This window comes from Equus asinus, chromosome 1, assembly GCF_041296235.1.
Source record: "Equus asinus isolate D_3611 breed Donkey chromosome 1, EquAss-T2T_v2, whole genome shotgun sequence".
Lineage (NCBI taxonomy): Eukaryota > Metazoa > Chordata > Mammalia > Perissodactyla > Equidae > Equus > Equus asinus.
The window spans coordinates 30,979,871-30,994,575 of NC_091790.1; the positions used below are offsets into that span (position 1 = coordinate 30,979,871).

The 14,705-nt window shown below is 47.0% G+C and overlaps 1 protein-coding gene across 5 annotated transcripts in view; it reads right to left on the reverse strand.

The window, feature by feature from the left end:
- SYTL3 (synaptotagmin like 3) overlaps positions 1-14,705 on the reverse strand; it is an 85,184-nt gene that overhangs the window by 22,684 nt on the left and 47,795 nt on the right. For 3 of the 5 annotated variants that reach the window (XM_044761529.2, XM_070483328.1, XM_044761530.2), the window contains 3 exons: positions 13,045-13,123; positions 10,699-10,823; positions 3,664-3,798 (listed from right to left, as the gene is read on the reverse strand). In XM_044761529.2, coding sequence (XP_044617464.1) covers positions 3,664-3,798; positions 10,699-10,823; positions 13,045-13,123 — 339 coding nt within the window. The remainder of the gene's footprint in view (positions 1-3,663; positions 3,799-10,698; positions 10,824-13,044; positions 13,124-14,705) is intronic. The other 2 variants (XM_044761531.2, XM_070483449.1) reach the window with 2 other exon arrangements.

Below are 14,705 nucleotides of genomic sequence, written 5' to 3' on the forward strand. Positions count from 1 at the left end.
TAAATGCATAATAATTCAATCTCATGATGATAAAGGTTAAGGGCATAAATCAGAGACCTTAGAAGAAGGAACAATGGACAGCCCTGGTGAATTTGCACTGGGGTTTGGAGGAACAATCCTAAGAAAGAGGGTCTGGATAAGATGAACACACCCACAGCATCCCCTTACCCCAGCCTCATCCTCCCAAACTCGTAAAGGTCAGCTTCTAGGTGGATCAGCCCCAAGTGAGCGAATCTGGACCAGGGCTGGGGTCAGGAAGACAACTCAGTTTAAGAGTTTAACAAGTACCGTGGGATAGTACAAAAAGCCTGGGCTTGACTCACGTGGCCCTGAGCATTGGACCAGTTCTGCAGTTACCCTATGACCTTAGCGAGTCGCCTCACCTCTGTGAACCTCAGGTTTCCCATTCATGAAATGGGATAATAGCATCCACAGGACATGATCGTTGAAAGTACGATTGAGAGGTGAAGCGCCTAGCTCAGGAGCTGGCACATAGTAGGTTTTCAATAAACATAGTTATGATAAGGATTAAGCCAATCATTCCACAAATATTTATTGAGTGCCATTTAAGTATCAGGCACTGCCCTGGGCACTTGAGAATTACAACAGACAATAAACAACAGATAAGCCGATTATATAGCTACAGAAGGTGATATGATTACGGATAAGCACAGGGCAGGTAAGGGGGATGGGAGTGCAGAACAGGGGCCAATCTCCCTGAGAAGGTGACCTTGGAGGAAAGACATGAAGCAAGGGAGTGAATGAGCTTGGTGCCTGGGAGAGGCAACAGCCGAAGAAACGCCCCAAGGCGGGCCTGAGTCTGCCCAGTGTGTCTGGAGAGAGAGCAAGAGGGAAAGTGATAGCAGCCTGGGGGCAGCACAGGTGGTATAGGGCCCCGTGGACCATTGTGGGGTGGCTCCCAGCCCGTGTCCCTGCCTACGTGTTGGTTTCTGGTCATACAACGACATGACTTTGGCCCTCAAAGGAGCTTAGAGTCCAGTCTAGCGGGACCCTGGGTGGTTCAGGGAAAACCGCCCCTTGAGCAATCCCAAAGGTTTAGCCCCATCCTCCTGGGTCAGCCTAATAAAGGCTCAAGTTGGCTGGCGTCCTTGGAGTCCTTCTGTCACCTGGGAAGAGGCAAAGCTTCCAGAAGAGTCTTGGAAAAGCCTCCCAGAGGCCACCCCTCTGCTCTCCCTGTCTCATACCTAGGACAGGGTTCAATCCTAGGAGAGAATGTTCTGGAGCCACCATTGCTTACCTTGCCCTCAGGAAAGTGTTTCCTCAGTGCTTTCACCTTCCTGAACCATCCTCAAGTATAAACAACACCTACTTGTAAAGAAAGATGCTGAGCCATCCTCCAACACAAGCCCTCTGAGATATCCTGGCAGGGCCATCCCCAGACTCTCACAACCTTAGGGCATCCGAGAAGCAGAGGGCCAGGGCCTCGGCAGTCAGAAATTCCGTCTGGTTCTGCCTCAACCATCTGTGTGACCCGGAGCATGTGGGTGCACTCAACAGGGGGTTGGCAGGGTCCACAAGAGGACTTGTGTGAACTGATTTGCATTTGAGAGCCGAATTCTGGTCCTTGACCCATGTGGACGCACAGACCCGTTTGAGAACTGGATGAAAACATGAGCTTTCTTCCCAGCAAAGTGCACAGAGGCACATTATACAACGTTTTGGATATGGTTCCAGAGAACTCCAGGTGCTATTTAATGCACAATCATAGCATGCAGACCAGTGCTGTCCAACAGAGATAGAACTGGAGCGAAATACGTCATTTAGAATTCTCTGGTAGCCACATTAGAAAAAAAGAAATAGGTGAAATTAATTTTAATAGTGTATTTTATTAATGTAATATATCCAAAACACTATCATTTTGACCTATATCAATATAAAAATCATTAATGAGGCATTTTACATTTTTTTCATATTTAAGTCTTCAAAATCCCGTGTGTATTTTACACTCACAGGATATCTCAATTCAGACTAGCCATATTTCAAGTGCTCAATAGCCACATGCAACTGATGACTACTATATTGGACAGCACAGCCCTAGACTATTAAAAAATTCTTAAGAGGTGACCTACTTTACTCAAGTGTGAAACTGCCAGGGCTCAATCAGGGTTTCTCAAACCTCACCATGCGTATGAATCTCCTGTGGATCTTGTTAAATTGCAGATTCTGACCCAATAGGTCTGTGATGGGGCCAGAGATTCTGCAGGTCTGACAAGCTCCCAGAAGATGCTAATGCTCCTGGGCCCCACATTCTGGGTAGTGAGGGTGTACAGCAGTGGTTTTGATGGAAGCAGGACCACCCACAGGGCCCGCGAAGGGCTGGGCTGGGAGCTGCTAGCATTTAGCAGACTGAGTCAAGGGTATTCGCTATCCTTCAATGCACGGATCTGGCCTGCTTCTGCCATGACTTCTGAATGTTCCACTGGGTATTCACGTAAAGGAGGGGAAAGTCTATCATTTTCTGAAGTAAGCACTATTTTCCATAAAAACACAATCACCCCAAGGCACAGAGAGGTTAAAGGACTTGTCCTAGGTCATACTCCTTGCCACTAAAGGAGGCAAACGTGACCCAAGAAGTTGGCTTCTAGAAGCTGAGTTCTTAACCCACTATATTACACCGCAGAATGTGTGCATTTATTTGATTCTCAAAGCAATTCAGAAATAAAAGGAACAACTGATGCTCGTTTCCTTGATGAGGACTCCGAAGTTTGGAGAGATTTTTGTGATTGTTCAAGATCATTTAATTAGTTAAAGAGCTATGACTGCAATTGAGGTCTCATGACCCCTCATCCAAGGTGCTATTATACCATATATCACAAATTTAGGCATAAAGTATTCATTTAATGTTTTTGAATAAATGAATGAATGAATAAAAATGTCTGCCTATAACCAGAGACCGCATTTAAAACATCACAGAGACATCTTGAAAAAGAGAGCTAAGTTGGAGGACTTAAACTACCCAAATTCAAGGCTTCTGACAAAGCTGCAGTTACCAAGACGGCGTGGTCTCGGCGTAAAGAGGGACAAAGAGACCAGCGGAGCAGAATAGAGAATCTCCAAAAAACAAAAATCAGACTTACATGGTCATTTGACTTTCAACAAAGACACCAAAGTCAATGGGAAAATCAGTCTTTTTTACAAATGGCGCTGGAATAACTGTGTATCCATATGGGAAAAAAATGAACCTCAACCTCTATTTTGCACCATTCACAAAAATTAATGAGTTGGAGCATAGACCTACCTATAAAAGCTAAACTTTTATAAAGCTTCTAGAAGAAAACACAGGAGAAGACCTTCATGGCTTGTGAGTAGACAGAAAAATAACCATAAAAGAAAAATTTGATAAATGAGACTTCATCAAAATTAAAAGCTGCTCATCCAAAGCCACCATTATTTATTATTAATTACGCCCTGTAGGTATGAAAATGTTCACAATGAGATGTTGTAAAAAAGAGAAACCACCATCAAAGTGTAGCAAGGTTTTACCCAGCTCCCAACTTAAGTAAAATATCACCTCCACACTCTAGTGTCGTGCTCCAGTTTATCCCCCAAACCACACTTCACTCCTATCCTAGCCTACCAATCCAACTGGACATCACGATAACAACCCCTGATCATGCATCAAGGTTATTAAATGAGACTCACGTGTCTCAAGCCTCCTGAGAATAAAGTGTCGGGCGTTGGACTGAATAAGAGATCCTCTTGCTTCAAAACAGGGCTAGTAAAGCGTCTGGGACTCTCTTGATCGAGAGGTTTCAGAATATCTGGGGCGCTGACCTTCTGAAAAAAGAAACACAGAGTTAATAATACAGGCTGCACCCCAACTGTGGTGACTTCAGCAAGCACAGCTCGCATCTATTACCTGATGCCACCAATATGCAAACTTCAGGTGCTAAGAGGGCACACTTCCGTTTGGATAAATGCATACACACACACCCATGGGGCCCCGAGGCACAAATCCTCAAGCCCTGGGATATTTATGAACGGTGATGAGTGGGTTAGTTAAGGATTAGTATAAGTCGTAAAGAAATTGAAGTCCACATTTTAGCCTTCATAATGATCCTGGCATTTAATCACATGAAATACAGTATTCAGCCTGTTAGGCAGTTTTAGCTCCAATATGCTCATAAAAAGGGGAAAAATCAAAATACGTCTCTAAATTTTACAAAAATACTTTGTTAAAAAGTTGTAGACCTTTTTGAATATATACAGCTTTCCAATATGGTAGCCACTAGCCACATATGGCTATTTAAATTCCAATTAATTAAAATCAAATAAAATTAATAAATTCAGTTCCTCAGTTGCACTAGACACATTTCAAGTGCTCAGTAGCCACATGTGGCAGTGGCTGGAAGGTTCTATTGGACAGTGCTAGTGTAGAGCAATAAACACCATGGGCAAGCTGGGAAAACCTCTTATTAGCTAAAAATACAAAGTTTCTCAATTGAGACTTTAGGTTTTGATGCTGAGTTGGAAGCAGAACTTAGAAATATAACAGATGCACCATAGTCATAATTTCATAATTTTCATAAGTGAGAATGTTAGAGAACAAATGAAAGAAATGATTACCTCGAAATTACTGTTTATGCTCAGTCCCCAGAATGTCAACTCAATTCCACCAGACATTTCTAAGCAACACTGTATTCACTCCACCACTCTAAGTCCTAAGGAAGAGGAGGAGGAGAGAAGGAGAGAGAGAAGCGGAAGGAGGAGAAAATACAAAATCTGTTCTCCAGGCACTCACTAGCGGGCAGGAAATAGACACGCCATTAAAATGGAGCCACGAGCCAAGTCAACGGGAAAGAGGAGAGGGAGGGTTTAAGCGGAAAGGGGCATCTGGGATGACCTTCAGTGGGAGTGTGACCTGAGAGGGGTGTTGAAGGCTGGCTGGGGAAAGACCCAACGTAAGGCACCCCAAGTGGAGGGGCTGTCATGACGGTCAAGTACGGAGCTTGTTCCCAGACCTGTTAGAGACCAGTGCCACCTCAGAGACTCAAGAGGCTAGACAGAGACGGGACACGAGAACATGCACACACAGTGATGAGTGAGGTTGTCCAGGGACCAGGTGGCTCGGGGACACTAAAGGGTGGGCACAGGGGAGGGTACAGAGGCTGGAGGAGCTGGAGATCCAAGATGAGGATTTCAGGAATGAAGGGTGTTTGAAGAGGAGAAAAATGTATGAGAAAAGGCTCGCCTGAAATTAAAGAAATGCAATTTTTCAAAATTGCCTGTCAAATTAACAAATGTTAAAATAAAAAGTATAAACTCTAGTGCTGGCTGGAGTGCCGGAAAGTGGGCTACTCTCCTTCTGAGTGCCTTCAGAGGAGGGCAATTTGGAAGCGTGAATTAAAAGCCCTAAAAAGTAGCTGTTAAAAGTGGCAATGTATATTTATTGACATGGAAAGAATTGAGACATAATGTTAGATCTTCTTTTTTTTTCTTTTTTTCTTTTTTTTGTTTTTTTAGAGTGGAAGACTGGCCCTGCACTAACTTCAGTTGCCAATCTTCCTCTTTTTTGTTTTTTTCCTCCCCAAAGCCCCAGTACATAGTTGCGTATCCCAGGTGTAGGTCATTCTAGTTCCTCTATGTGGGATGCTGCCACAGCATTCCTTGATGAGCGGTGTATAGGTCAGCATCCAGGATCCAAACTGGCGAACCCCAGGCTGCCAAAGCAGAGTGTGTGAACTTAACCACTCTACCACGGGGCCAATCCCAGATTTTCTTATAAAAACAAATTATAAGAGTGGGTGACACTTTTGTAAAATGAGTGTATGTGCATAGTCAAAGTGGCTGTCCCCAGAGCCTGTGTTTTCTAAATTTTCATCAGTGAGTAGGCATAGGTTTTGTTATACAGAAAAGCAATAAAAGTCGTTCCTTTTAATTAAAGAGAAGAATGGAATTCTGGTCAACTGAGTCAAATTCGACAAAATGATTGACGAGGATGACTTGCAAATCAGCCACCTGGCTCATCCATCGGGGGTCCCTGGGGGCTGCACACTGGTAACCGGGGGATTGCAGGCTGCAAGGAAGTTGGGAGCGCACAGAGGGAGAGCAAGGGTGAGGACAAGAGCAGTGGCAGCGAGAGCTGACGACATTTCCGTGAATTTTGGCCGTGATGAAGAAATGGAGGCGCAGCTTGATGGGGAATCCTTCAGAAGCTGTTTTTATTTTTTAAGGTGAGGAAGATTGGGACATATTTGTAGGTTGAGGAGAAATGGTCAAAGAGGGGAAAAACTGCAAGATGATGGAACAAGGTCCCAGAGGAGGGAAAAGAGAAAGGAGAGCCAATGCCCAGTGGAGGGCACTGCCTTGGGAAGGAACGTCCATTTCTAAAGCAGGAGGAAAGGATGACTAAGGAGACAGAGAAACTCAAGTGGGAGGAAGACGTCAGAGGGTTCTCCTCCCGCAAGGCCTCCTTCTGAGCGTGTTGGGGAGAGGCTTTGGGGAACATGGAAGATTCCACTGGTAACAGCATATAAGGAAATTGATAAGTAGTCAGGCCCAGATAGAAAGAATAAAGTGGAGCTAAATATTAATATAAAGCTTTGTGCCTCCTAGGTGCTCAATATACAACCATTTAATTCAGTCTTCTTTAAAGGAACATAGTTTTTGAATCACAAAAAAACTGATGATGGAAAGTTCCAAAAAGGAACAAAGAGCTATCTTTTTAGTAGCGATCACATGGCAGGTCAAATTCCTACTCTAGGGGCCACCGTGCTTCTAAATGCATCAGGATCCTGGAAAACCTTTAATGAAGCTTAAACACAAATATAAATATTTTGAAATTGTTTGATAAGTCGATACTCTTCTAAAAAATATGCCTATTTTGATTGACTAAGGAATCCAACTTGAAATCTGGTGTCCCACTCTTCTCCAGTAAATTCGGAAGGACTTGAATGATTTTGTCAGATTCAGTGTCCTATTAAAGGGCATCAAGATGCAAACAGAAGGCATTTTTTTCCCTGTGATTTTTAACGTATTTCAATAACTATCTAGTTTGGGCCAGATTACGGAAAAAAATGATTGCCCCAAATGAAACCTACTCTGCAAAGAGTATTAAGTTTAACGTTATATGCTGGAAGATCAACAAACATCAGATTTGACTTGATCAAATTATGGACTCTCGACCCACGCAATATGTGCGTTTGGGATTTTTCTGATCTTAGATAAGGGAAGGAAGAGCAACTGTGGCTGCCTCTGAGACTGCCTCTGAGGGTTGCTTTTTAACAGAAACATTCACTCGGGTATCAGGAAAATACCCAGGCTGGGCTTGGCCAATAACACATGCTCTGAGCCATGTTGAATCTCAGCCGACAAGTAGACCACCTCTCCTGGGACCATTGGCAGGATCAACTGCCCTTAAATCTGAGGACCAAGTGTTTTAACAGTTGAAACCCAACACTGCTGCCTCCCTTCTCTTGCTGCTCAGACTCTGAGGTGTGGTCAGCAGGTGGGGAAAGAGAAGATGGGCAGGGAGCACCACACCCTGGGGTGGGCTGTCTCTTTAGATCTTAGGCTACATGGCAACCTTGACATCATACAAAGGGGTACAGAATGATATAAGGCCTTCTTCTCCAGCTCTGTCCTCGATCTCTCTCCTCAGAGAGGGCCCCTCCTAACCACTTTGTATGCCTCCTTCCTGGATAACAGGAGTGTGTCTTTATGGCCCATATGGATCAACCACACATTAAAGAGATGTGAAACAAAATCCCACTGGGGTGCACGCGAAATCTCAAAGGAGAAGGAAGAAGAACTCACTTCTTGAAGAATCCTAACCCAGCTGCTTAAGGGAGGGTCTTTGCAGAAGCATTTTCAGAACATGAAGCTCAAACTTAATGGAGAAGTGACATGGAAGACATCCGGAGCTCTTTTCCCAGTTAACACCCCGGAGTCACCATGTGGCTTTAAGAAAAGCATCCGATAATTCTGTGCCTCAGTGTTGCCACCTGCAAAGTGGTCACCACATCTCCTACTTCCAAAGGGCACCACCTTGTGTGCTTAATGTTGGCAAGATGCTCCCCACAAAATGTGTGATTTTTGTGAGCTCACCAGCTAAGGCATGTGTAATTGCAGTCTGATAAACGTCCTATTTAAAGACGTACTCCATATTTCAACCCAATCATTATTTAGCCTTTATAGATCATGCCACGATTGCTAAGAACTTTATGAACATTTGGCTAAATTCTCCTTAAAACAGCCATATCTTCCAGTGAGGTGGGGAGAGAGAACACCTGCAAAAGTTGTAAGCCTGTCTGGCCAAGAGCATGGCAGTGAAGTGGACACACAGGTGATAGAGTGTCTACACGATGGGGACGCTCTAGCCACGGCCTCCCCTGCTCCTCCTCGCTTCTACCCTTGAGCTCCCCGGTCCCATCAGACAACCTTGCAACTGCCCAGTAGGCTCATTCCACATGCACACGCAGCAGGGGAGGGTGCGTGCCACGGATGCCACGTTATGTCAGCTTCCATATGCCAAAAGCTAAGCCTGTGGATACTTGAGCTGCCCCATCACAGGGCACGTGACATCAGAGTAGGAAATGTGCCAGTCTCTAACTTCGCTGCCACCTCTCCTAGCAGGTGTTACAGGTGAGGTCTCTGGAGCAGGCTCCACGTGGCCCTGCCACTTCTGACCACATTACTCCTCGGTCGTCTCTTTGCCCCAGTGTCATCTTTAATGGGGACAGTAATAGTATAGACCTCACAGGGCGTTTTGAGGATGAAAAAGTTAAATGCCTCTCAGGGCTTTACACCAAGAACAGTGCCTGGTACTCTGTCAACTCTTAGCCAGTGCTAGCATCAGTGTGGCTTCATTCCACCCAGACAAGGAAGAGAATTATTTGAGCTTTCAGAACCCCCATCCTGAACCCTCTTTCTTCAGTGGCTTTTATTTATCCTTCTTATGTGGGGCATATGATGAAGAGGTTAAGAGTTTAGTATTTAGAATGATAGAAACTTAGGTTCTGCTCCTAGCTCCGCCTTGCATATGTGACGTTAGACAAGTTGGTTGACCTCTCACGAAAACACAGGTTCTAGATCTTTAGCGTGGGAGTAACAATATCTTCTCCGGATTTTTATGAGAATTAAATGTGACAAAGTATGTAACAAAAGCTGCCATCATTCCTGGAACATATCATTTTCTAAATAGATAGTAACCCTTTCCTCCGTCTCTTGACTCAGGGACGGTGGTTGGGATAGTGTTGCTGTGGACCCTGGGGAGCCGAGGGAACGAACTCTTGTTTGCGCTTTAGGGTTTCAAAGACCTTCCAAATACATTTCACTTCTCTAGACACCTTGTTCCTAAAGTGAGGTCCGAGGGCCGGCAGCATCACCTCACCTGCTCACCCATGAGCTCCTTAGAAACATATCCAAGATTCTGCATCTCATGCTTGCCCCAGAGGTACCGGTTCAGAGTCTGCATTGCGACAGCTTCCCAGGTGACTCACATATATCCTAAAGCTGAGAATCTCGGCTCCAGCGTTCACCCTCCAAGCTGAGACTGCCCACCACTTTCTGGTTATGTCACCAGGGGCATGTGACTTAATCCCTCTAAGCCTCAGTTTCCCTAAATGTAAAATAGGGCCAAATGTAATACCTACTTCACGGGATGATGTGAGGATAAAAGGAAATAGTCCAAGTAAAGTTTTTAGTACAGAGTCTGGCACATAATAAGAAATGCTGGCGATTCAGATAACTTAAACAGCAATTTAGATACTATATTATCTCAGGGGATCTTTACAAGAAGCCTGTGCTATGGGCAGAACACGTATTATCACCTTCATTTCACGGGGGGCACACTGATGCTCAGGGAGTTCATGTGACGTGCCCAAGGTGGTGGGCAGCGGATGGAGGCAGGATTTGAAATCTTGAGAGGGTGTGTGGAAGTCCCAGCAGGAGAGTGAGGCTAAAGCGTAGTGTGTCTGGGGACATCTCAAATAGAGCCCACCGTGGTAGAGACGGGGCACCTGTCCTGTCCAGCCAACTAAAGCAGTCATATCAACCCTGGAAACAGCCAGGTGGTGGCACCTGTCATAGCCAAGTCACCCCAGCTGGGCTAGAACCCAGGTTTTCTGATCCAAAAGTCGGCTTTCTCTCACACCCAGTGCCTCTGCTTCAGGCTGGCTCAATCCCGCTAGAAAGCCAGAGGAACGATTTCCCTAAAAGCCTCAATGAGGTGAGGTCGCTCTCGTGGCTCCGAGACCTGGAGAGAACCTCCCTCAGGACTGCCCGTCACCATGCTGTATTTATGTCTTCAGCAGCTCCCAGCAGAGACCAGGACGGAGTGCCAGCAGAGGTTACCAGAAGTGAGAAGTTGGAAATAGGAAGTAGAAAGGCCCCTCGACTCTCAGCAAGGGTATTCGCAGACCCCAGGAATAACCTGGCATGTCTTGGCCCTGCAGGCAAGCCCTCTGCCTTTGCTGTGGCCTTGAAGCCAGCTGGAGCTCCTGTGGACACGTGGAAGTCCCAGGGGCTCGCAATTAGACTGAAACCTTTCCCTATTCTGAACCGTTTTCCAAATCGACCTTGAATTTTGACCTTCCTTTGGCCTCCCCATATAAAGGGGCTTCAAATCACGCTTTCAGACTGCTTAATGTTTTGCTACAAAATAAAAGGAAAAATAAATCTATAGCGAGAACGGGCTGGAAGGTGATCATGTGGTGGCCTGGTGGCCTCTGGGAATACCCTGGTGGTGACGTTGATGGCAGTGTCAGACTGGCTCCTTCTCTCCGACTGGCCCGTGCACTGCCTGGGCCCCGTGGCTAGGAGTTGCTTGTCAGAAGTCATGTCATTCTGGGACTTGGAGAGCTCTAGAAAAGAAATACAAGGGATGACAGGTGGCGGGGCACAGATTTGCGGGGCTCGAGGGAGCCCAGCTCCAGAATTCGTGGGACCACACGAGGAGGAGCCCATGGTCCCACGAGGGCAAGACCATAGAGGAGGGAGGTAGCGTGCCCAGCACCGAGCTCTGGGGTGTGGGGGAGCAGGGACGCCCCTGGAGAGGCCCCAGACACTGCGGGCTGGACTCGGGGCACCCTGCGCTGAGCACAGGGCAGAAGAGCTGGATTCCTAAAAGGCGACTGTGCAGCCACATGCCTCTGTAGGTGGGCAGCCACCGTCAGCCGGGAGACCTGACCCCGCTCACTCTGCATTCTGGGCCACATGTCATGAATGCGTGGATGTCCAACACAGACAAGCCTAACAAAGCAGCCAGCACTGTAGGGTTCTTTACAAAGATTTTATAACTAAACCCCATTTCTGGTGGTGAAAGCAAGATCTGGGGTATCCTTACAACTATTTTAGTAAGCAAACCCTGAAAAGATGACTTTAACATTTTTTGTTTTTCAGGCTAACCGTGGTCTACAATAAAGATGAGGAAGCAAGAAGGAAGCAACCCCCACACAGGAGTGAGGGAACCACCTCAAAGATGGTCTTGTCCTCCCCAAATGCCTGGCTTTTCCCAGGAGAGCCTTGTCTCTCTCAAAAATGGGCCTCGACACTCTCTTTAGCACAGAGATATGGGGGGACGCAGGTTAGGGGGTTTCAGTCAACATCGGTGGCCGAGAGGGGGTGCTGCTCTGCTCGTGAAGTCCCCTGCAAGGATCGGCTCTGGCTGTCCACCCGGGTCTGGGGCTCTATTATGATGTCATGGTCCTAATACTCAGGTAGTAAACTGACAAATCTCAAATGTGTGAGTACGTACAGGGAGGCGATGGGGCTAAGCACGCCCAAGTATACCCGTGCATGGGTCCCAGTGCATGTGGGAGGGCGAGTGGGAGGTGGGACAAGATGAAACGTGCGTCCTGCCTCTCTGGGAGCCTGACTGAGGGATGCCAAGGTCGGAATTAACTCCAAGGAGTGATTCCAGAGTGGGCAGTGGTGGGAGGGAATTCACAGAAGGCACACGAATTTGGGTAGAGGCTGTGAATCTAGAAAAAGATGCCGAGAAGTTCCCATAAGAAGCATCAGCGGGAAAGAGTCAGCTGCTCAGGGCGTGGGTAGCCCTACCGGAAACCGTGTCCGAGGCTGATGTGGACGCAGCGTGACATCTTCCAAGAGCCTGGGGTAGCGACAGGGGTGGTTTTCAACCTCCAAGCTGTATGAGCAAAGAGGCCATGAAATTTGGCTGCTCCCCACTTCGGAAGCAGAGGAGGGAAGACTGTCGCATGAGACGTCACTTCTCTGCTTATCTGAAAAGCAGTGCTTTGATTTCCACTGTCGTCACGGGACAGCTTAGACGGGGCTCATGGGGAATACAGAGGACTAATTAAGATCGAGTACTGAGATTGTCTCAGAGGCAAGGTACAGCACGGAGATTGTCCACCCGCACCTGCAGAACGAGGGCTGCGGAATGGATGAGGAATGAAAGAAGCACAGTGGAACAGAACGGATGCCCAAGACCCCCCAGCCCACTAAGGACCTGGGTCGCTCTGGGCACCTCAGGAGGCCTGCCATGGGGCTATTCTCTAGGACTCGCATTTTAAGATAAAGAGGAAAAAATATCTGAGCAGAAAGAACATTGAAGGAGACAAGATTCTAAGCAGCGGCAGTTCTGGGTTCCTTGCATGTGCAAATTGCACGCATTCTGCTAATCCAGGAAAATAAATTCACCGAGGAGAAAAGGAGAGTGGACAAGTCATTCTATACAAATGACAGATATTGGGCCCCACCCTGCCTGAAAGGTTCTGATTTTCGGTTCACTGGAATCGTATCAAAGGTTCTGGTTTTTGAGTCATTGGAATCAGACCATTCTGCTTTCTTTGTTGCTCCTTGGGAGAGGCTGCGATGGGTGCCAGTGCTAGCCCGAGGTCTGCATCCAGCTCCTTTCCCCCCGGTGCTGAGCTACGGCAGGTCAGGGGTCTCCTCTTTCCCCAGGGAGCCAGAGCCCTGCTCTGTGGGGAGACGGGAGAAGGGCAGGGGGCTGTGGCTTTCCCCAGGAACCACAGACAGAGGTCATCAGCTAGGCCTTGGCCAGTGGGCTGGGCTGGCCCAAGCAGTGGGGCAAGAACACATGGAGAAGCATCCACTTACTTTTCATGTGGGTGGTAACAGACAGAAACAAATTTTCCATGGACTTATTAAATCCTTTAAACTGACCAAGTTCTTGTAACTAAAACAGAGACAGAAGGAAAGACAATGAGAGTTATGTCTGATGGCCTGTGTCTGCCCCAGCAGCCTCCAGGACCAACTCCAACACTGGCCGGTGTGTGCAGGCATGTGGGGATGTGTGCATCTGGGCATGAGCACTCGGGGTGCAGCTGGTGTGTGTGCATGCATGTCTAGGGGGGAGAGGGCACCATCCTTTCAAGAGGCAGGGGTCCTCTTTGCTCAGCTTTTCTCCTCTGAGTTCTGACACTGCATTAAAGACAGGGGCATCATCAAAGTGATGTTGACAAGACAACTACCTCTTAGAAATAATGACTGACATTTCCTGGCTCAAGGATGGCACCCAAGTAAATTCTTGCTTCTTTAATCGCCTTTCTCTTACAACCCATCCCAACTCAATATGGAGGGGATGCCAACACAGGCAGGATGCCTGTGACACAGGGGCTGATGGTGGTACCAGGCACAGGTGACTGGCCTGGAGCCAAAGATTACTTCCGCCTTCCAAAGCAGAAGGAAGATAAAGTAACAAAAATGAGATCACTTCCCTCTGCAAGTCTCATCCATCCATCCATCCATCCATCCTTCCACCCATCCACCCATCCAGCCTTCCATCCATCCATCCATCCATCCATCCTTCCATCCATCCATCCATCCATCCTTCCACTCATCCACCCATCCAGCCTTCCATCCATCCTTCCATCCTTCCATCCTTCCATCCTTCCACCCATCCATCCGTCCATCCTTCCATCCATCCATCCATACTTCCATCCATCCATCCATACTTCCATCCATCCATCATCCATCCTACCATCCATCCATCCATCCTACCATCCATCCTTCCATCTGTCCTTCTATCTTTCCATCCGTCCATCCACCTGTCCATCCGTCCATCCATCCATTCATCTATCCATCTATCCATCCATCCAGTAAATATGTCTTGAACACAACAGTGCTCGAATAACTTTGGAGAATTTAAAATCTCAAGAAGGAAGTAGATAGTCACTCCAATTTCAATTGGAAATTGGAAAAAGAACGTATGTATTTTCTCCCTCTCACCAGCAGATGCGTACGTTCTCCTATGTACAGATATGGTTACTCCTTTCATTCACAGAATAATAATAATGAAAATAATTAAGGGCATTGTTTTCATGGTACTTTATAGTCAAGTACCAGCATAGACATTATTTCATCAATTGCTCACACCAGCCATGGGAGGCAAGCCAGGGGAACATAATTATTTCCATCTCTCAGGTGGAAAGCCGGGTAACTCTCCCAAGATCACCTGGCTAATTTCTTTGGACCTGGCCCTGGTCTACTTTCCATGAGCGCCTACAAACACTCAAAAGATACACACACACATTTCCACAGGCACCCCTACTCTCACACACCTGTGAATCAACCTGCCCCCAGACACACTGCAGCCCAGCCAGACCCCATTCAAGGGCACAGCGCACAGTTAGGGAAGAGACTCAATGAAATGACGGGAGTAAAGAGATGAGGATGCGGGTGCAGGTGAGGCCACGGGGTGCAGACAGAAGGTGAGTTGGTTGACAATACGGATGGTCCTATGGCCCCCAAAGCATGGT